The sequence below is a fragment of the Trichosurus vulpecula genome, chromosome 3, assembly GCF_011100635.1.
Source record: "Trichosurus vulpecula isolate mTriVul1 chromosome 3, mTriVul1.pri, whole genome shotgun sequence".
Lineage (NCBI taxonomy): Eukaryota > Metazoa > Chordata > Mammalia > Diprotodontia > Phalangeridae > Trichosurus > Trichosurus vulpecula.
In genome coordinates, this window is record NC_050575.1 from 34119391 (window position 1) to 34143636 (window position 24246).

The window sequence follows — 24246 nt, forward strand, 5'->3', positions numbered from 1 at the left end:
AATAATCCCCTTTATAGTTTCTCTGAAAGCTGCATATCCAGTATTTCTTCATTTTGTGATTTTCTGACTCAATTTTTTAGGCTCTCGTGGCATTATCAGCAGTATAATGGATAGTTCCATATATGTGGGTAGATGTATATATGTATGTATGTGTATATTATGTACATGTATGCACACATTTGACAAACTGATTGTAACTGTAGGCTATCTTGTGAAGAAACGAACCCATGTCAAAGAAGAAATGCTTCTAAATTCATTAGTTGTTATTTACCATCATTGAAACTATTCTTCAAATACAAGGCAGTATGCATGCTAGAATGCAATGGCAAATAGCTTTTACTCCGATCACATGACCAAGCTCATTTTCTTTGTATAATATATAATTTTAGTACAAAGAATACTGGGTTAACTTACCATCTTTAGTGAAATGCGCAAGTGCTCCTTTCACCTTCGGCCTACTATTTTCTAATTCAATCTCTATCTCATCCTGGTAGCTCGATATTTCACCTTTTGTAATAAATTTTAAAAAATAATTACTAAATAGCATTCAATTCCTAAGGAAAAATAAATAATCCAAGCTATAAGACAAGACTGTTACCTTCCACATCCTCAAGTTCTTTTGATAAGGCCTGTTCCAGCTGAAACAGAAGAGGAAAAAGGTGCATTTCAGTAAGCAAAATGATACACTCTTGAATAAAACTTTTATTCTGTTATTCTTGTACTACTGATTTTAAAGATGTTTGTTTTTCCACACTAAGTCTCTTTTGCTTCCAATCTTTTTTTTATTTTTCAGGGAAGGGTTACCATAACCAAACAGCATTTCTTAAGAAACTGGGAAACCCCTAATGGGTCTAGGTTCTTCCTTCTACTCCACTAAAAAGGATGACGAATATTTAGCTTTGATTGAATGGTTAGTATCTTGATTTAAAAATGTAATTTGAGGGAAGAGGACATTTTCACAAAATTTTAGTAAATATTATTTAGCTACTTCTGAAATACTATTAAGCCTTAAACACTGTCCCATAGTTTCAGAAATGCTAAAGATTAGTGCATGTCTTTTGTGTGTGTGTGTGTGTGTGTGTGTGTGTGTGTGTGTGTGTGTACTATATACATGTATAATAAATGATCTTTCTCATTGTAACCAAGGACATATTTAACACAAGTGTTATCCTCGAACAAGTCAAAATGATGAACTCATAATATCAAGCATATGCTGCTGGACAGAAGAGCATTCATAGTTAAGAAGTCTTAGATCAGGAAACATAAAATTCACAAAGAAGAGAGTTGTTTGAGAAAACATCTAAGGAACAAAGTAGATATTCAGAGTTCCCGAGGGAAGAAGAACTAAATTATAAAACTAGAAAAGAAAATCTAACCGTATTGTGAATCAAACAGTAATAGGACAGGGAGTGGGTAGAGGTCATTTCAACATCCAGCTGGGCCTTAGCCATTAGCCTGAATGAAACTGCAGCAAACTCATAAAAGCTCCTAGCCCTATCCTTAAATTATATTCACTTCACAAGCCATTGCTACTATAAAATCAAAGAATACTGAAGACCAGTGAATGATTGGAGACCACTGAAGACAAGTGGGAAAATAAGGGACATGTGTAACACTGTAATAGGGAATTTATGGTAAGGATTTGAAGCCTGTTGCTAGGTTTTTTCTATGTTTTTCTAAGACCAGATTAGAACGACAACATAGGTAATATTCCTGAATGCTAAGATAAAGGTATAAACTTTTTACCTTATCTGAAAAAATTAAATTAATTTCAAAAATGTTAAAAAAGAGTTATGATGCCAATGTACATTTTTCTCAAGCTAAATTATTCCTAACCCTTTTATTAACTACTAAAGACCTGAATGTTAAGAGCCAGAGGGACCCTAAAGATTTATCTACTCTAGCTTCTTCATTTTACAGATGAGAAAACCAAGAACCAGAGAAGGGATGTGACATTTGCAAGTCCGTACAGTAATTTAGTGGCAGAACCGAGACCACAATCTAAACATTTGGATTAACAGTACAATGCTCTTTATAAGTTCTGAACTTTACACTGAATCAAATGAGCATTTCAATAAATGTAGAACAGAAAACAACAATTATACATGAAACCAATCTTTATTACATACAACTTGATTTTCATTTTAAGTAAAAACAAATTCAACACTTAATCTTCAAAGCTATTCAGCTTGTTCCAGTGCTCTTTTCACTACATTCTGCTACCTTGACGGTTTCACAGTAGAGCTAGTCTCATACTCTTTATTTATCATAAACATTACTTGAACCTTTTTCAAAAGACAGTACATCTGTACTATTTCAGCACTGGTTTTTATAAGACAGATCTTCAAATAAGTCATTTGAAATTTTTTTTTTTTGCCAACTCATAGAAGCTCCTAACCCCAACTTAACTTACATTCACTTCATGCCAAAAAAAAAATGTCAAAAAACACTGAATCAAAATTATAAGTACCTTGTACATAAAGGAAAAGACTACTTTTTTTAAGGATTTCTTTTCTTAATCTTTTAGATATAAATTTTGGGACTTTAAGAAGTCTTTTGTTATGCTTAACTGCTAACTATCTGCCAGCCAAGATTACTCTGTAAAAATCTCAATAGGGCCTACTATGCATTTTTATAGGACAAAACACACCTCCTTCCTCTAACACATGAAGGAAGATTACAATAAATTTAACATTACTGAATTCCTAGTATATCTTTTTGACATTATTACTTCTTTAGTTCAAATAATCTTTTTTGTCAAATAAAATTCTGGGCTTTATTTAAGCCAGAAAGAGCAAAAACAGAGAAAGAAAAATACAGAAAAATTTCCCTAATGAATATTGGTGCAAAATTTTAAATAAAATACTAGCGAGAAGATTAGAGCAATAAATCACAAGGATCATACAGTATGACCAGGTGGGATTAATACCACGAATGTAGGGTTAGTTCAGTATTAGGAAAACTATCAGCATAACTGACATCAAGAACAAAACCAACAAAAATCATATGAAAATCTTAATAAATGCAGAAAAGGCTTTTGACAAAATACAAAACTCTTTCCTATTGAAAATACTAGAAAACAAAGGAATGAAGCATTCCTTAAAATGATAAGTAGTAATTATCTAAAACCATCAGCAAGCATTATCTGCATTGGGGATAAGCTAGAAGCTTTCTCAATAAGATCAGGGGTGAAGCAAGGATGCCCGTTATCATCACCATTATTCAATAGTGTACTAGAAATGCTAGCTATAGCAATTAGACAAGAAAAAGGGACTGAAGGAATTAGACTACGCAATGAGGAAACAAAACATTCGCTCTTTGTAGATGTATGATGGTATACTTGGAGAATCCTAGAGAATCAATTAAAAATTAGTTGAAATATTTAACAACTTTCAGGATAAAAGTTTCAGGATATAAGATAAAACCACATAAATCATCAACATTTCTATATATTCCCTCTGACCCAGCAATACCACTTTCAGGGCTGTATCCCAAAGAGATCGTACAAATGGGAAAAGGACCCATAGGTACAAAAATATTTATAGCAATTCTTTTTGTGGTGGCAAAGAATTAGAAATCAAAGGGATGCCCATCAATTGGGGAATGGCTAAACAAGTTGTAGTATACGAATGCAATTGAATACTATTGTGCTATAAGAAATGAACAGCAGACAGACCTCATAATAACTTGGAAAGACTTATGAGATCTGATGCTGAGTAAGGGGAGCAGAACCAGGAGAACATTACACACAATTACAGACACACGGTATCTGTGATGACCAACTTTGATAGACTTTGCTCTTCTCAGCTATACAAGGTACTAAAACAGCTCCAAAAGACCCATGATGGAAAAAGCTATCCACATCAAGAGAAAGAATTATGGAGTCTGAATGCAGATTGAGGCAAACTACTTGCTCTCTCTCTCTCTTTTTCTTTTTTGGTTTTGTTTCTTCTTTCTCATGGTTCATTCCATTGGTTATGATTCTTCTTTACAACTTGACTGTTGTGAAAATAAGTTTAATGTGTAGGTATATGTAGAACCTATATCTGATTACATGCCATCCTGGCAGGAGAAGGTTGTGGAACTGAGTGTTGTAAACTAAAATAAAAAATAAATTTAAAATGTAAAAAGAAAAAAAGAAAGTCCTGTAGCAAGAGTTAGAAAGAGAAATTCCATTTAAAATAACTATAGACAATATAAAATACTTGGGATTCTACCTGTCAAGACAAACCCAGGAACTATATAGACACAATTACAAAATACTTTTCACCCTAATAAAATCAGATCTGAACAACTGGAAAAATATCAGTTGCTCATGCATAGCTCAAGCTAATATAATAAAAAAAACCTATCTTAATTAATTCACTTATTCAGTGTCATACCAATCAAATGACCAAAAATTATTTTACTGAGCTAGAAAAAATAATAACAGAATTCATCTGAAAGTAAGGGTCAAGAATATCAAGAGAATTAATGAAAAAAGAATGTGAAGGAAGGTAGCCTAGCAGTTATTTTACTACTTTATTACAAAGTAGTAATCATGAAAAAAATCTGGTACTAAGAGATGGAATAGATTAGGTACACAATACAGAGTAGGTAATGACCATATTAATCTAGGGTTTGATAAATGTAAAGATACCAGCTTTTGGCATAAGAACTCACTATCTGACAAAAACTGCTGGGAAAACTATAAAGCAGTTAGGCAGAAACTAGGAATAGACCAACATCTCACCATATACTAAGATAAGGTCAAAATGGGTACATGATTTAGACATAAAGGGTGATACTATAAACCAATTACGGGTATATATATATATATAGAATATATTAAGATTATGGATAAGGTAAGAATTTACGACCAAACAAGAGGTAGAGAGCATTACAAGATGTAAAATGGATAATTCTGATTACATTAAAAGAGGGTTGCAGAAAGAAAACCAATCCAGCCAATGTTATAAGGAAAGCAGAAAGCTGAGGGAAAATCTTGGAAGTTTCTCTGATAAAAGCCTCATCTCTCAAATATATAGAGAATTGAGTCAAATTTATAAGAACATGAGTCATTCCCCAGTTGATAAATGGTCAAAGGATATGAAGAGGCAGTTTTCAGAAGAAATCAGAATTCTTTATAGACATATGAAAGAATTCTCTATATCACTATTGATTAGAGAAATGCAAACTAAAACAATTCTAAAGTACTACCTCACACCTATCAAATTGGCTAATATGACAGAAAAGGAAAATGACAAATGTTGGAGGGGATGTGTGAAGAGTGGGACACTGATGCACTATTGGTGGAGTTGTGAACTGCTCCAACCATTCTGGAGAAGACAGACAATTTGGAACCATGCCCAAAAGGCTTTAAAACTTCGCATACCATTTGACCCAGCAATACCACTACTAGGTCCATATCTCAATGAAATCCCCCTAAAGGAAAAGGACCTATATGTACAAAAACATTTATAACAGCTCTTTTTGTGATGGCAAAGAATTGGAAAATGAGGGGATGCCCATCAATTGGGGAACAGCTGAACAAGTTGTGGTATGTTATTATGATGGGATACTACTGTGCCATAAGAAATGATGGAGTGGATGGTTTCAAAAAAACCTGAGAGATATATGAACTAATATAAAATGAAGTGAGCAGAACCAGGAGAACATTGTACACAGTAACAGCAATATTGTAATGATGATCAACTGTTTAAGAATTAGCTACATTGGTCAATACAATGATCTAAGACAATTCCAAACAATTCATGATGAAAAATGCTATCTACCACCAAAGACAGAACTGATGAAGAAGTCTGAGATTGCAGGGTGAAGCACAATTTTTTCCACTTTCTTCATTTTTCTTGCTTTTCTTTTGGGCTATTATGGAAATATGTTCTGCATGATTTTACACTGCCATCACATTACTTTCCTTTTCAATGGGGGGAGGGGGGGTTGACAGGGAAGGAAAGAATTTGTAACTCAAAACTTTTTAAAAAAATGAATGATAAAAACAATACTTTTTTTTAAATATAGGTTTAGGAGGGATGAGGCATAGGGGGTAATGGAAATGATAGGAGCTTATGGTCAGATAGAGAAATGTCAAAATATTTAATTAGGGAAGTATGACACTTAGGAGTAATGATGAAATCTAGTGTATGACCGTAATTATGTGTGGCTGAGGTAATAATATGAAAGAAAACATAGGATTTAAAGAGACTGAAGAACTGGGGGAGGGTAATTTGAGAGAGCATCTAAGTGGATAATAAATTCTGCTAGTACAAATAAGGGCAGGAGTTGGGGAGGAGAGGAATACGGTGAGCCAGGTGTTAACTCCTTGAGAAAGGAAGATAATGACCTGGGGGCCAGTGTAAAGCACTCACCATAACCTGGATTGGGAGGAAAATTTTTATAGTGTGAATTTCAAAGGAGGAGAGGCTGCTGAATGAGGCAAAAGGAAACAAGGGGCATTCTGATTACCACTGTAGGACTAGTGTGTTGAGGGGTATGAGTGAAGGGAAAGCCAATGCCAAAGTTGCAGTCAAGATAGTGTCTTCAATGGAGAGCTGTGTCTCGGTGAGGTCTAGTGGATGAAAGAAGTGTGAGAGAAAAAAAGAGCAAAGAGGAAAGGAAATTTGTTCACTATGAAACAGGAATTCTAGAGGGCAAAAGGTAGGCAAGGTAGTTGAGAACAGGGATGAGAGAGCAGTCAGCAAAAAGACACAAAAGCTGATAGGATCACAGACCTTGAAGGAATTTAGTGGCCACTAAGTTCTCAATTTTTAGGTGAGGAAACAAAGGTTCAGAGAAGTTAAATGACCTCCTCAAGGCCACGAAATTAATAAGTGTTTGAGGATGTCCCCAGTCCTACTAACTCCAAGAACAGTACTCTAACCACTCTGTCATGCTGTCTCTCTATGGTAGATAGGCTGTATACACATAAACACAGACACACACACACATACACACACACTCTTACACAAATGAGCATGTGTGTGGAGAGAGCAATACCTCTATATCTCTGCATGTATGTGTGTACACATACCATATATATACATACATATGTATATGTGTGTGTGTGTGTGTGTGTGTGTGTGTGTGTGTGTGTATATGTATATATATATATGTAAATTATCTACCATAAAGAGACAGCATGACTTTATTTCTTCATTCATTTATTTGTTTCTGTGTATAAGAAACAGCAAGAAGACCAGTTCGGCTGCATAATGGAAGAGGAGGAATGCAAAGCAATGCTGAAAATATAAGTTTGAGCCAGGTTGTGAAGAACTTTAAAAGGCAAATAGAATAGTTTTTATTAGATCAGAGAGGCAACAGGGAACCACTGGAACTGGTTGATTAGGGGGAAGAGTAACAGGGCCAAACCTAGACTTGGCAGCTTGAGGAGGATGCCTTGGAGTGGGGAGAGACTTGAAAGGAGGACAATTAGGAAGCCATTGTAATAGCCAGGTGAGAGGAGATACAGATCTGTGTAGTAGCTATGTAAAAAGAGACACATGGATGGAGGTGAAGAACTTTGTGGGTGTAGAAACAGCAACTTGGCAACTGACTGGTAAGCGGAGTAAGGGAGGGAAAGAACCGTCAAGGATGACAAGGTTGTGACTCTCCTTTATCTGACCTGCTCAGTGAGATCCAAAAACTCTTAAGTTATTTTATTCTTCAACACTACAATTCTATAAAATAATGTTCAGTTTAAACTACTCAGAGATATCTGAAAACGTGCTAGCAACAAAAACAAAAAGAACAGCTAGCATCTCTATGTGATGAGAATAGCGATGTGGCTTTTTAAGGGTTACGATCATTTCATTTTGCCCTCTCAACTATTCCAAGAGGCAGGTACTATTGTTATCTCCATCTTACAGATGAGCAGACTGAAGTAGACAAGTGAACGACTTGCCCAAGGTCACACAGCTAGTGTTCTGAGGCCGTATTTGAACTTAGGTCTTATTGACTTCATGTCCAGAATCCGTGGACTATGCCACACATCTTGGAGCTCTGTTAAATACAGTCAGCAGTTTAGGTAAGAATACTGAGCAGCGATCTGTACTTTAAAAAGAGGTTGTTTTTCTAATCATCAGTGATGGTGTCTTTTTTCAAGAAAGGCAACTATAAAAAGTCAAAGCCACAACTTGCTAGATTATAATAAAGATAATAATGATGGTTCACATTTATATACAACTTTAAGATTTACAAGGCATTACAACTGTAAGGTTCCTTACAAAAAAAGTCTGAGTATTATTACCCTCACTTTACAAATTCAAAATCACACACCTAGCTTGTGTCAAAGCTGTTCTTCCCAAAATGAAAATACAAAGGAAAACACCTTTTTGATCATTATAGTAATAGTAGTTTGGGAGAAAAAGAATATGAGAAAGCTATCAGAGAATGAGCTCTTTGGAATTTACCATCAATGTATATTGGCAAGATTATTTTCTTCCAAATTGTATTAAAATTGTGTTTGCAAATATTACCTTAGGCACTTTATCAGTTCTATTATAATAGGTTAAAAACACTTCAAAAGATTAAAATTATATTATATAGGTATTATTACTGCGGTTATTGCTTTGCATATTTTTTTCTATTCAAGTTAAATAATTAAATAACAGGGAAGATACGACTTTTATTTTACCTGCTTTATCTTTAACTTTCTTTGCCCAGCTGTGAAAGAAGGTGGGTCACATTCGCCTTCCAAATCAATCTTCATAAATTCATCTATGGTCAGCTGACTGGTAGGTGTATCCTCAAATTCTGTTAGCCTAAAAGCATACAAAGTGAAACTGAAACCTGCTTCCCCTTGGAAAAAAAATTTAAAAGTTATTGCCAAATTTCATGCATGATGGGCAAAAACATAATGCACAATATTACCTGTAATGACTTATATGAGAAATGACATAAAAGATATGACCATGGAATCCCTGACTCCACAAAAAAAAAAAAAGCTGTTTGTTTAGAAAGAATGAGAGACCATAGATGGACATCCAAGTGCTTCATCGGTCTCCTCAAAAGACTAAAACAATCCAGAGGACAGATTTCTTCTTTGGCCAGAACACTGATAGATACCCTATGGTAGCTATATGGAAAGGCTTAAACAAGAATTGTGGAGGATAAAAGGTATGAAGGAGTTATAATATGGAAGGGTAAAGTTCCTAGCCTAATAAAATAATGAATTCACCAAGAAATCGATATCAAAAAGCTAAAATTTACAAGTGGCTCAATAAAATAAATAGCATTTTCCTTATACAAATCTGTGTTCATTAAACATAATTATCATCAACATTTTCCTTAGACATATCCTGTCAACCTGCTATTATACAAAATCATAACTAAGAAAGGAGTAAGTGACATTTCAATATCAAAGGGAAAACTTATATATGTGTGTGTGTGTATATATATATATATATATATATACACACACACGTAATCTTCCTTCACACAAATGTCCCCAGACGGAGTAAGAAACTCCCAGTCCTAGGAGAGAAACTGTTCAAGTCTGAAAATTCCTCTGCCAAAACCAAAATCCCTGCCCTACTCATAGTGCATTATGGGGCTGTAAATGTGACTACTAAGAAGCAGTAACCGTCTGTTAAAATAAGATCATATTTAGCCAATTTATTTACATTTATACTATTTTTAAATGCTTACTGAAAAACATTAATAATCAAATATAAGAAGTCCAAATAATTTTCATTTTCTTTCTTCAATTGCCACATGACATAATTTCAACTTTAACTTTCTTTCAACTGAAAAAAAATCAATCAAGATTTAAAAATTCATAATAAATATGAGAGCAATTATAGGTTGGCAAGCGATTCAACTGTCATGTTTATGTTTTCAAAGAAAATTTAACATTTTCATCTTAAATAGTTATGACTCCTATAACAATTTCAATTCAAAATATGACTCAAAAACTCTTACTCACAAATTTCTCTGGTGAGATGACTAGTCTCAATTTTAACCAAGTCCTCTGTCTTCAAAAAATAAATTGGTTTCCTCAATTTAGCCCTACTTATTTGATAGCAAATTGAACTCATTAATTATTATGCCCTGTTTGCCTACAAAGTGTCAAGCTAAATAGAAAAAAGAGGTGACCCCAGTTAAAGAGCTTCCATTTTTATTAAAGGTCAATGGCTGAACAATCTTTTTATGTTTGTTTCCTGGCCAGTGGGAATTAAATAGGACTTTGTAGATTTGTATCTCACTCAAGGCTTATGTGAGAAATACTTTCCTATGATCATAAGTTTTTAATAAAATAAGGAAGTCAACTTGGATGTTACAGGGGAAGAACAAGAGATAACATAAACAAAAAAATCTGAGAAGGTGGGACAAATGGGCTGAGTCTAACATGATAAAGTTTAACAGGAATACATGTAAAATCCTGCAACTAGCTTTTTAAAAAAATTAACTGCAAAAGTACAGGGTGAGGTAGATATAGCTAGACAGCAAGTTGCATGAAAGAAGACCAGAGGTTTGAGTAAATAACATGCTTAGTATGAATTTGAATGTTGAATGCATTTAAAAAAAAAAAGGTATAGTAACCAGAATAAGAAAAGTGAAAAGTGATAGTCCCACTGTATTGTGCCCCACTTTTTAATACAAGTTAAATTGGGTCTAAAGAAGAGTGCCCAGGAAACCATACCACACAAAGATCAGTTGAAGGACCTAAGGAAATTTAATTTAGAGAGATTTCCATGACAGGCTCTTTTCCTTATCACCTCTTATCCCTTCATGATAGTTTAGGCTCATTTCAAACTCTCTCAATATTTTATTATAGTTTTCTACTTTTTAAATATATGTGTGTATCTTATATCCCCAATTGGTAATCAACCAACGAGCATTTACTGGGAAGCAACTGTGCTTTTTCCTCCTGTATCTTCCAAAGTATCAAGAACTCCAGAAAAAATGGCATGGAGAATGAACATTCTGAAGAAAAAAATCTTTTCTCTGTCAAACTTCCTATGCAAAAAGCACTCTAAAATACATTAAATTATGCATGCAACTCCAAACCAGACCTACCTCTTCCTTAATGTAGATTCACAAACTTTAACCACTCGGATAACCTCTTTAACAGTTCGTCGGAAATCATGCATTCTTGCTGCAACTAGAAGTGCTACAAAATGAACAAGGAAAATCTTTGTAAGACTATGTAGTAATTAAAAATTAAGAAACATTCAGAATATGAATCATACACAGGCAATCCACAGATATCTAAATAACCTGGGTGGTAGATAGAATACTGAATAGGCATAAGTGGTGAAAATGAATACAATGGTACACTTGGGGAGTCAGGAACAGTAGTTTGAATTCTGACCCAGACACTGTACTAGCTGTGTGATCTTCAGCACGTCATTTAAGATTCAGTTTCTTCATCTATAAATATGAGGATAATAGCACATAATTGATGGAGTTTTGAGGATCAAATGAACCAATACATGTAAAGCACTTTGCAAATTTTAAAGTGCTACATAAATGTTAACTATTACTACTATAAAGTCCAGGAAGAAACTTAATATACACAGCTCTGCACAAACACAGGATGGCCAAAATCAACCCTTTCCTTGAAATTTTGCTTATAAGTACAAAATATAAAATCATAAGTTTTGAGGTTGAAAGAGACTCCAGATACTATCTAGTCCAAGGGTAGGGAACCCCCGGCCTCAAGGTCACATGTGGCCCTCTAGGTCCTCGGATGTGGCCTTTTGATTGAGTACAAGTTTTACAGAACAAATCCTTTTATTAAGGGGATTTGTTCCGTGAAGTTTGGATTCAGTCAACGGGCTCCATTTGAGGCCACAGAGGGCCACATGTGGCCTTGAAGCCACAAGCTACCCACCTCTGATCTAGTCTAACCAGTACATTTTTAGAGAAAAAGAAACTAAAAATCAGAAAAGAAAAGAGATTTGGCCAAAGTCATAGAGCTAGAAAGTAGGAGAGATGGGATTCAACTCCGGTTCTCTAATTCTAAATCTAATACCATCCTATTACTAAAATCCTCATCCAGTAATTTACTCCTTCAATAAATACCAAAGCAGGAATTTCTATTCTTTTGGGGTCTTCAACATTCAATAACTCTCTGAGTCTTCAAAAGTACTATGATAACTTTCCTTCTTTGGGATCTCAAACAGAAATTTGTTTATACCTCTTCTAATCTAAGATGTATTATTATACTTACAATTTTTTTGGTTTTTTTTTTTATCTTAACCTCCTACTAGACTCTAAGTTGTATGAGGGCCAAGACTGTAACTTTTCTAAACTTATTCAGTTTAGACAAAATTGTCTCCCATAATAGTCAGTATATTTCCAAGCACATATTGGATACATAATAAATGCATGTCAAAAATAATTTATATTACAAACACATTTTGTGAAACTTTAGTTAAAAGGAATTTTATCTTGATAATTCATGGCACCTAGAACAAAAACTGAAGATATCCTACTATACTATAAAATCATTGTTTGGAATCACTATCCTATATAATTGAATACTATGGTGTCCTAGAAAAAAGCTGTCAAACATAGGTGCATGAGATCCACAGTACACCCAAGTGTTACCCAGAACAGATTCAAATTTAACTGGGAAATATTTAACAAAATAAATAAAAACAGAATAAGACATAAGTAATATTAATCCAGTTAATCCTCAACATTCCAGCGTTTAACTTTTGAGACTTGAAGCATTTGCAAGATTTTATTAGTAACGTCATTTTCACTTTCACATTAAGCAACCATACGTATTTAGAGCTATGTGCAGTAGAGGAAAAAAAATGAGAGGTGTACGTGTGTAAGTTTGTGGAAAGGTTGGTATCTTAGTAGGTGCTTCACTGGTCATGTTCACCCTAGCATCGTAATGAGCTCCCCATGCATTCATTGCATATTTTCATTGTTTGCCTTTAAAATTCAAGTTTTGTGTTGTAATTATGCCCCCAAAGCATAATGCAAGTACTCTGTGCTCTAGGCCCACGCATGCAAAGTTAGTGATGCAGCTTTAGTTAGAAAATAAAGGTGTTAGATAAACTTCATGAAAGAATTTCTGCAGCTGTTATTGGCCACAACAACCCTTAAGGATCTCAAATGGCACATTGAAACATACATTGGTGAAAGATGCACCAGTTTGAAATAAACTATCTCCAGTGCCATTTATAGGCCATGAAGGACAGTGTTAGAGGTAACATCAAAACCCTGCCAGTCTCATCATCTTCCAATAGCAGCAACTAAATTTCCAGTAACTTCTCCCTTGGTTTTCAGAGGGCAGCCAAGGGACAGAGGTTTAAATCAGTATAATATACAGTACAAAGTCCTCATACCACCATCTGACACATTGGAAGTTAAGATTCAGATAAAAAAATGTTTTAGTTTTAAAGAATTTTATTTGCTGAATAGTATTTACAGTACTGTAGATTCCATGTACTATGAAAAGTGAATAATGTCTGAATCAATGTTGTTTTTTAATTGAGATGTTAGTACAAAAGGTTACAGAGTTCTAGGCACAGGAATTACTAGCAAGAAAAAAATGTTATCAATTTTATTTGATATAATATATTTTATGGGTTATTTCATAGTTACTATGTTAGGAAAAGTGCATATTATCAGAATTAATGTTTTGTTATAAAGAACTGTATGTGGAAAAGTATCTTTCTAGCAACCTTTAGTACAAGATTACAGTTTTTGGTGGTCACAGGAACCTAAGCTCCTATTTCCCATCAGTTCAATCTATCCACATTCATGTTTTTGACTTTCACGCCATTTTCTAGGAATGTGACCTCTGTGAAAGTTGAGGATTGACCAGATGTGGTTTTTCTAAGTCAATATGAAGCCCATGAGGATAGTTATGTACAATTTGGTGGCAAACATTTATATTTGAATTTGACACCAATGATAACAAGATTAAATGCTGCTTCTGAACATACTCAATGGAAGCAAGGAGAACCCAACCCAGTACAGACTATCTAAAGCTACATGAAAAAAATGTTAATGTTCCAATTACTGCTTGTAGTTGCAATTCCAAAAGCTATATAGTCTGAAGTCCTATCATTAATATGCTTCAGAAAATACTCTTAAATGTTCTATGATAAGAAATAAACCTAGCATATGTTTCTTTATTCCTGTTTAACTATCTGAATAATTAAGTAGTCTATGATCTTTAAACCTTTTCAATACTTCAAAAAATCCATACATATTCCAACCCCTCTGTGCCTTAAGACTTATTTCCTGAGTTACTGTGGCCAAAAATAAAATTTTTTTCCCTTGGTCCGGTGATGAACTTATCTATACTAGGCTAGGCTGGTTCTTAGATACTACAGGCACCCAGAATTTGAACAGTTTGGAAAAAACCTGACAGAAATATTATTGCATCATATTCTTATGACTCTTAAGAATACAAGGAAATTTGGAAAGTTTTGTATGAACTCATTGAGAGCAAAATAAGAAGAGGAGAATAGTTTATATGATGTATCAATAATGTAAAGGAAAATAACTTTGCAAGACTTGAGAACCCTGATCACAAGCTAATCAATATCCCAGTGAAACGACAATAATGCATGCCTCCCATCTCTTAGCAGAAAGGTGGATTATAGATACAAAATGAAACATTCATTTTCAGATATGGCCAATATATAGATTTGTTTTACTTAACTATATTTATTTGTAATGAGGGAGGGCTTTTATAGGGATGCGGGAGAGTGGGTCAGTGAGAAGTAACAGATACAAAAGGAAAAAAGGCATCAATAAAAGATTAAAAATACACATAAGAAAACCAAAATAAGTTCAGAAGAGGGCACAATCAAGGAAATTTTATTACTACCTTGTTCAATTTAATATACTTTTTTAAAACTGACTGGCCATAACAGATGTTCATGGTTTCATATATGATTCTTTGTATATTGGAATATTTGTATTTCTTGATAATTATTAAATTTGTTAAAAAAAAAAAACTTAAAAGGAAAAGAAAACCTAGAGATCTCCTCGACTGGACTTTGAGAAAACAGTGTCACCTGCTTGCCATGACAAGATTATCAAAGGAAGACTTAAGTAGAGAATATTTTTAAAAGTTGTGCACATACATGTATACACTCATATTTCATCCAATGAATGCTCCAATTATCTCTACACTATATACACACTTAGCCAGAGGAATGTGAATAACTTTTCTAACTGGCATTCAATGACCCAAAAAAGTTATGACAGCTTCTCTAGGATTTAAAGCAGAGGAAAACTCCCACTCACTTTTTTATACTAACAATACTGGAAGTCTGAGAAATTCAGTTGTAAGGTTTCTGTAATTACTGTTCAGTCATTCAATCATGTCAGACTCTGTGATCCTGTGGACCACAGCACCCCAAAACTGTCCATAGGGTTTTCTTGGCATTCTCTCATTACAACTAGGTAAATAGAAAAGTGGGATTTTTTTAAGCATATACATTTAATGCTAAGACCACCAGAATGCAGCAAGATGGTTTCAAGACCCTCCTGAAAAGAAAATGAAAAACTCCATTTCTACCTCCTTCACTTCAAGGTTGCTTCCCTGGTTCCCTTTGCTTGAGGCTCAATTCTTAGTTTCCTAAATACCTTACTTGCCTTTACAGGAGGTAAAGAATAGAGAAGTCAGGGGAAAGGGAAGAGCCAACAAAGAAAAGGGAAGTTGTCTCAAAAGATTAGCAGAGGTACATTTGAAACTTAAAATTTTGAAGGAAAAAGTCAGTTTTAATGAACTTCATATTGTCACAATGAATCTCTGTTAACATATATTTCCCATATGCTTTTGAAGCTGCAATAGCTTTTCCTAGAACTGAGGCTACATAGCCATCCCTCCCAGAAAGAGTAGGTTCTGCTCTCTCCTCTGAATATACTAGACGGTTAGGTGCTAGGCACTGTGCCGATTCATGCCCTGGACCAAATACCTGCTCCACAGAGGCCTGACGGCCGGCGCCCCGTGTGCATCCAGTCTCTCTTCATCCTCTGAAGGAGTCTCAAGGCTGTCATGGATACCTCATGGTTCTTTTCTCCAAACTCCAGCATGTGCGCAAATCGAGGAATGTACAGACATGGATCTATTAAAAACACACGCACACACACTCAATACCAGCATAGAGAACATATTCTTGTGTCACTGGAATCACATTTTGTTATTTCCCCAAAAACACATGTAAATAACACTAAGGAAAGCTTTGAGGCCAGACTGGTTAAATGACAAAATCCAAAGTGATTAACGGATTAACGTTAACCTAGAATGAGGCTTCCAAAGGATTATCTTAGGGACTTGTCTTAGACATCATGCTGTTTAATCAATAGTTTAGATGAAAGATGAAAGTGTATCAAATTTTCAGATGGTACAAAATCAAGAGGGACGGTTATATGTTGTATGACAGTTATGATTCAAAAAAATCTTGGCAAGCTGGATCTATGAGCAAGAGACAGCAAGGTGAAATTTAATTAGCAATAAACACAAAGTTCTGCATTTGGGTTCAAAATACCAGACATACAAGTATAAGATGAAGCAGGCATGAGTAGGAAGCAGTTCCTATGGAGAAGATCTGGGGATGTTGGTGGACTATACACTTAAAGAATAATGTAATACAGCAGCAAAAAAAAGCTAATGTAACTTTAGAATATATTAAGAGAACTACTCTACAGAGCAAAGCACTTTGCTTTGTCAGACCACATCTAGGGTGTTATTTTCATTTCTGGGCACCCCATTTTATATTGCACACTGAAAAATTAAAACATGTTCATAGGAGGGCAAGTAACATAATAAAGGCTGTTAGCCATGCCAAAAAAGATTTGTAGAAGGTTGTTCAGATTGGAGAAGCATTAAGGGGAATGTCATGCTCTCGAAATATCTGAAGAAGAACCATTATATAGCAGAAGGATAAGTAAGACTTGTTCTGCTTGATGCTGGAAGGCATAATTAGGACCAATCAGTAGTATAAATATTAGGGAGGCAGATTTCAACTCAACATGAAGAAAATCTTCCTAATGATTAGAAGTGTTGAACAATGTAGATTAAGGCTGGCTCAGAAGATATTAAATTCCCATAACTGGAGGTCTTTAAGCACTGGCTAAATAAAAAACTTATTTTAATATCTTCATTGGTGGATTTGGTCAAGAGATTTCTAAGGTCCTTTTAACCTCTTTTATGGTCTCAAGACCAGTAGATGCTGCTATTTTTATCTAAAAGTCTCCTTCACAATTCATTATATTTCCAATTGCTGGAGGAAAATTAAGAGATTATAATTACCTATATGAAAATATAGCAAAAAAAATCTAAAATCAATAAAATACAAATTAACGATTTTCTGTGGAGACTACACATAGGTCAATTCAAAGGAAAAAAAATAACCAAATGAGTTATGTATGAAAATTAAAATGTCAGGGTCTCTGAAAACAAACTTCCTATGTAGCACAAAATGTCAATGTGTATTAATAGTATAATTGAATAGAATCTCCTATGGCTTGGAGAATGAATCTTTTTTAATTTTTTTAAAATTTTATTTTAAAATTTTCTCTAGTTTACAGACTTAAACTTAACCAACATTTGGTATACAAAATAGAATTTAAAACTATCATGAATCTATATTATGTTTAACTTCAATTTTTGTTTAAGTATACACTACATTTAACATATCATCAATAGTATATATGATAACACAGCAATTTATACAGTGTTTTAAGGTTTGTAAAGCACTTTGCATACATAATTTCGTTCGATCCTGACAACAACCCTGTGAGATAAGTGCTATTATTAACGTCATTTTAAATATAAGAAAACTGAACCTGAGGTTAAGTGACTTACCTGGAGTTACACAGCCAGCGTTTATTAAAACTAAGGTCTTCTTGACTCTCTGTGCTATGTATCAATACTACCCTATTTGTCTGTTGCCTTCTCAACTTCCTTGTGTTTTCTTCTACATAGTTTTTCATTAATACTTTCTTCTTTTTTTTTTTCTGGCAACACTTTCAATACATATCCAATTATCCCCCAAGACCTATTCCCCCTAAAACTAAAAGATCTCTCTTAAACAAATATATTCAAGCAACAAAAATTTATACATTGGCCACGTATAAAAATCTGTGGCCCATTTTGAACACATAGTCCATGCCTACACAACCTGTGGCCCATGAACCATTTGAGGCACACCAAAGGATTTTGGGTGGCTCATGAAAAATGTAAAACATCCTCTACATTTTTTGAAGGCTGCCACAGTTGTACAGTTGCATTGATCAGAGTTCCTAAGTCTTTCAAAATTGTTCTCATTTACATTATTTTAGTCACTATATGAATTATTCTGGTTCTAATTACTTCATTCTGCATCAATTGATAAAAGTTTTTCCATCCTTTTCTGAAACTGTCTAGTTGATCATTTCTTACAGCATAATAATAAACCATGAGTCAAATATGATAATTTATAGCCCCAACTGGTTAGGAGTCACTTTGTTTCCAGTTCTTTGCTGTAACTATAAATGCTATATTCTACATGTTTTTGTACATGAGTACTTTTCATCTATCTTTAACACTGTGGGGTAACTGTCTAACATTGTATTACTGTGTCAAAGAAGAATATGCAGTTTGATAACTTTTGAAGTAAAATTCCAAATTATTTTCTAGAACTGTTGCAGCAACTAACAGATCTACCAATAGTACATTAATGTGCCCGTCCTTCCACACCTCCTCCTACGGTGATTATTCTTCTTTCTATCATCTTTGTTTATTTAATGGGTATGAAGTAGAACCACAGAGCTGTTTTAATTTGCATTTGGGGCATTTTTTCACATGGTTGCTGAAAACTGCAGGATCGTAAGATCACATATTCAGAGCTGGAAGGGGCCCCAAAGTCTTCATTTTAGGAAACTGAGGTCCAAGGAAGTTAAGTGACTTACAGTCACCCAAGCATTATCAGAAGTGGTACTTGAACCCAGACATTCAGACTCCAGAGAGAGTGTTTATTCCCACTGTCATCACTTGGATTTCTCCTTTTGAAAACTTTCTGTTCATACCCTTTGACTGTTTATCTATTGGGGAATGGTTCTTATTATTCTACATTTCCATCAACTGTGTATCAGACATCTATCAGAAAAATTTGCCATAAAGGCGCCTCACCACATTTCATCAATAGCCCCATTCCACACCCTTAATTCTTTCATTAAGGAAGTATTCTTTGTCCCCAGGTTCTGCAAGAGTCACCTCCCTTCACTTTCCTGATACACAAGAAAATGGTCCAGCTGCCTTCTGGAAAGAGCTTTTTAAACTTTAACAAGACTCCTAAAACATAAGCAGAATTAGTAGAACAGTACAAAGAGAACTTTCCCCAGTTTAACTCTTAACTTGCTGATACTGATAACTGTGGAAGCCTAGGAACGATCAGGAGAAATCCTAATTCCTAAGTCTAGCCTAGGCATGATCAAGAGAAATCATCTTGTTACGGGTATTGATACTTCTAAGGGAAGAAAGTAAGTATAATGAGGTCATTTCTTCTATTATCACAGGCTTCTCTCTCCTATCTCTTTGCTCCATCTTCTTGTTCCTCTTTGATTTCCCTTCTCCCCTAGCTATATATTAGGGCACCCATAGATATTAGTCAGTCCTAATTATGGCTCCCAGGCTGTATTAAACTTTCTTTGTAAAATTAGAGGGCTTAGTGCTTAAAGGAAATACAGAAGATCTAGATCTAGGAGAGTCTGATAAGTCATCTAGTCCAAAACCCTCATTTTCCATTTTAAGAAACTGAGTTGTAAAGAAGTTAAATGACTTTCCAATGACTACCTGTGTGTACAGGTAATAGTGGCAAAGCCAGAACTTGAACTAACATCTCTGATTCAAATTCAATATTCTTTACATAACATCACATGGGCTAAAGATGAGGTAACTGAGGTAAAGAGGTAAAGTGACTCTTCCAAGGTCACAAAACTCATAAATAGGATACCTAGAAATCAAGGCCAGGCCACCTGACTCCAGATACTGTGATCTTTGCACTATACCATGTTGTTTCCTCATGGTCTCATACAAGAAAAGCTTTAGGAATAGAATTTGAAAGTAACTAGAGGCAGCCAAGCAAATTCGATCCCAAGATAAAATGTATTTTTAGGAATGAAAGACAGAACCTAAAAAAACAAAACAAATACCACCACCCCCAGTTCTAAAAAAAAAAAAAACAAAACAGGATTTTTAATAAAAACTACCTTCTCTAACAAACTGAGTAATCCTATGGGAAAGTTTAATGGAAGGACATAAAGAAGAATAGCAAAAGATAAGAAGGCATAAATGGTTTACAATCCAAGTTAACTACTGGGTATCTTCTAGTTACTGAGGTGTTCTGCCATCAGGTGTGTTTAAGGCCCTGCAGTAAAAGCTAAAAGAAGGCTAGAATATAGTCATCATTGTAACAAATATTTCTTGGTGACTAATAGATTTCTTTTACCTTTCTTTTAAATCAATAGTCTAATGGAAATAACAGAAGATAAGAAATCTGGAGTGTTGAATATCTACATATTTAACACCTGTGAACATCTTGAAGTAATGCAAGATATTAGATATTATTAATGGCAAAAGTACTTGGTTACAAAGCTCTTTTAAAAGTATTAAGTTCCAAGACACTATCAAAGCAACTCAATTACTATATAAACTTTAGACATTTTTAAGTCCGAGTTTACTTCCATAACTTGGGTCTTAACAATTTGCCCTGTACATGCTTTATATCTGCAACCTAAAGTTCTCCTGGATTCAAAATATTAGTCATTTAATTTGGATTCTTCATAGGATGATAAATTTAGAGGTGGTAAGGTCTTTAGGAGCCATAAAGTCAAATACCCTCATTTTACAGATAAGGTTGAAAGTAACTTGGCCAGGTTCACACTGCTATTACACATCAGTCTATAAGCATTTATGAAGTACCTACTATGTGCCAAGCACTGTGATAAGAGGCTGGGGATATAGAGAAAGGCAAAAGATAGACCCTACTCTCAAGAAGCTCACAGCTTAATGGGGGAGACAAATATGCAGCTGAACTGAAAATTAATTTATGAAATTATACAATTCTGAAATGGGGGCAGGCATACCTGGTTCTTTGGGTACCCGCTGGACACTTTAATATAGCACTGAAACAAGGAGTAGGAAGGGGATACAGAAGCAGAAAGCAGTATGGGGACAGGGAATGGGATGGTTTAGAGAGGCAGCTGGTAAAGCAGATGAGAAGGGGGAGAGGCAGAGAGTTTCATTCACATAACTAGACTGGAGTTAGGAATACTAGGCAGCATGGAGAAAGAAGAATGCTGGGGGGAGGGGTAATGCAGGAATTTGAGGTCTCATTTTTATAGGGCCTTTTGGGAGAGAAACAGATCAACCCCAATCCATCCCACCTCACAGTTAGCTCATTAACATATCCAAATGATCTCAATTAAAATTTCAAAGTTATCTATACCTTTTTGATGTTCTGCTTGTCTGGAGCTGAAAAGATCTGAATTTTGTCTTAAATTTTTAATATCAAAGGACCAGACAAGCAGCATCTAGAAGGTTTCTCCTGATTCAACACACTATTGCTAGGATATGAATTTTAGTTAATACATGATAAAATATGTAAATTATACTCCTTTTATTTTTGGGATAGTGTATAGGTGACTTCCAGGTTCCCTTTTGCAATCTTCTTTCCTGGTATAACTTACTTACTGATTAGAAGGGGAGGGAGTGGTCAGAGGATTAGAATAAGATACAATTTTAGCACAGCAAACAACTATGTACAAACGGGATGTATAGAGGATAAATTGGAGATAAAGAAAAGGCACTAGCATTAAAGAGGAATCAGGAAAGGCTTCCTGTAGATGGGATTTTTGCTGGGATTTGAAGTAATCCAGGGAAAGCCAGGAGTCAGGGATGAGGAGGGAACATATTCCAGGCAAGGGAAAGATGTCTGAAAAAGTATCAGCATTCAAGTGTTCTTGACTCACAGCCCAGAACTCTATTAGATGTGACCACCTAGCTTTCTCACTACACTATAACTTCTCTAAGGATTCCTATTCAGTAGCATTGTATTATTAATTTCACACTCAAAATAAAGGAGTTGGACAGTTAGAAAATGAGGCACTCCTTTTTGTTAATTTTTAAAAATTATTTCCATTGTTTAACCGTGGGAAGATCCTGCTACAAATATAAAGCATGCAGTAAATCCTGGCAATTTTATTTCTTGTGGTGAAAGGGAGTCAAATTTTCTCAAGTGCGCACTTCTAACTTCTCAGTACACGTTTTTCACGAACCGTTTTGTCCCTTCACAACCTAACAGCAACACTGCAGCTAAATCTTTCCTCCCCATGGCCCCAAAGATAATCTCAAAGAAGCAAAACTACCAGAAATATCTTTCTCGGTGGTCATGGTACTTCAGTTCAAAGCTGAAATAAACGAAACAATAATCGGATGCAAAGGGTAAAGCTAGAAAAAGGGCAGTTGGAGGGAGTCCTGCTCCACCAAGTCTTCACCACTGAGACTGAAATTCAAATGCTCAACCCAAGTTCCTCTCAGACAGCCCCCTCCCCCGATCCTTCACTTAAATCTGCTCTAACAGGACAACTCCTATGGCATTATAAATACACAGCGTTGAAATCTTGATGTTGGGGGTTTGGTGCTGCGTTCTTTTGGACACAGGGAAAACACACTTCCATTAACAGAAAAGAGAAGCAAGGCCCATTACAGGTCTTTCTGGTGGGGTTGCAGTCTTTCGTGCATGCTCAGATAAACTCCTTGGCAAAGTTAGAAGAGGTGGGGGGAGGGGGAGGGCCAGTTCAGCCTTCCTCCCTCCCGCAGACCGGGCCCAGAAGCCACATTCACCATCAAAGTTTTCTTTTCTTTTTTTTTTCCTTTTCTTTCGGAAGCCTCAATGTGCGGCAGCTTTTCGGGGTGCTAGATCCGCGGCTGTGACTCAGGAGGAGGCAGGGCATGGGCCGAGGCGGCTCCCAGGCCACCTTGGGGGAGGGGTGCCCCGGGAGCCGCGGGAAGGAGCGCCCCCGCTCGGCCCCAGCGGGCAGGCGGGTGCAGGCCGGCCGAGCAACCCCAAGCCCCTCCCTCCTAGCTCCGTAATCATGGCTTCTGACTCCACCAAGGAGCTTTCTGTGCAAACTTTCCCTGCCTGCAAAGGGAGGAGAGAAGGCTGAGAGCCCAGGTACGGCCCCGCGTCCTCTTGGGGCAGGGAAGGGGCACCGGGCGGGAGATTTTGCAGCTTGAAGTCCCACAGACACGGAGTAATAAGAAAACGGGTGGGGGCGGGGGTTGGGGGTCAGGGAGCTCCGCCGCCGCCCTCAGCCCCTGCTCTCCTCCGAGGCGCTGCCGGGGCCCACGACGCAACCTTTGCCCCTTTGCCCACCGCTTAGGCGGCCTGGGGAGGGCTCTAGGAGGGGTTGAAAGGGAAGAGAAACAGCGCCCACGGGCCCTTCGGCCTCCAGGGTGTCTGGCCGCTCCAACCTCCTACGATGGGGGGCCCACGGTCGCATCCCACCTCCGTGGGGACCCCCTCTTCCCTAAGGAGCAGTAGGGAGTGGGGAATGGGGGACAAGCGGGGAGAATGACATATTGTCTGGGTTGGGCAAGGGAGAAGGAAAATGGGGGGAGCCTGGGCCCACCAGCTCTTTCCATTGGCGCTGCTAGCGCTGACGTGCACCGAGGCTGGCGATTATTAGGGCGGCTCAGAGGAGGAGAAAGGAAGGAGGAAGGAGGGAGGGAAGAGAGCTGGGAGGAAGGGAGGGAAGAGAGGAAGACGGGCGGGGGAGGGGGAAGGTGCCGGAACTGGACTTCGTCAGCACCTATTGAATGACAAATAGCTCTACCTCCAGGCCCCCAGCACCTTCCACGAAGTAGCCGGACAAATAAGTGCCGAAGTGACCCTAATGGCCGAAGGCAAAACCCGTGCTCTGTGGCTCTCGTAGCTCCGGGGCTTGAGCCCCGCGCCTGGACCAGCCCCGCCCTGCGCCGGCTCCAACTCTGCCCACGGACTCCACGGCTATGCCGGAGGGCGCGCGCCGGCGGGGGATGCGCAGCAGTTTTCACCGCCCAGGAATCTCGAGCCTGGAAACTAAACGGGGATTAATTCCTATTTCACCCATTTTGATCTGAGGGCAATTTGCCGCTCTCTCCCAGGGTCTCCGTGTTTGGGTACCAAAAAAAAACCACCCAAAACCGATCCCTGGAACTGAGCCTAGTGCTTGGCTGAGGGGCAGGCAAGGTGCCTGCCTTCTCAGCTACGAAGGGCTCTGGATTTGTACAGCTGCTGCTAC

At 36.7% G+C, this 24246-nt stretch overlaps 1 protein-coding gene across 1 annotated transcript in view; it reads right to left on the bottom strand.

The window, feature by feature from the left end:
- The window catches only part of BRF1 (BRF1 RNA polymerase III transcription initiation factor subunit), a 159245-nt gene that overhangs the window by 71052 nt on the left and 63947 nt on the right, over positions 1–24246 (bottom strand). Inside the window, 5 exon segments of the mRNA XM_036748768.1 lie at positions 415–507; positions 599–638; positions 8633–8759; positions 11017–11110; positions 15897–16046. Of these exon segments, the coding sequence (XP_036604663.1) occupies positions 415–507; positions 599–638; positions 8633–8759; positions 11017–11110; positions 15897–16046 (504 nt within the window).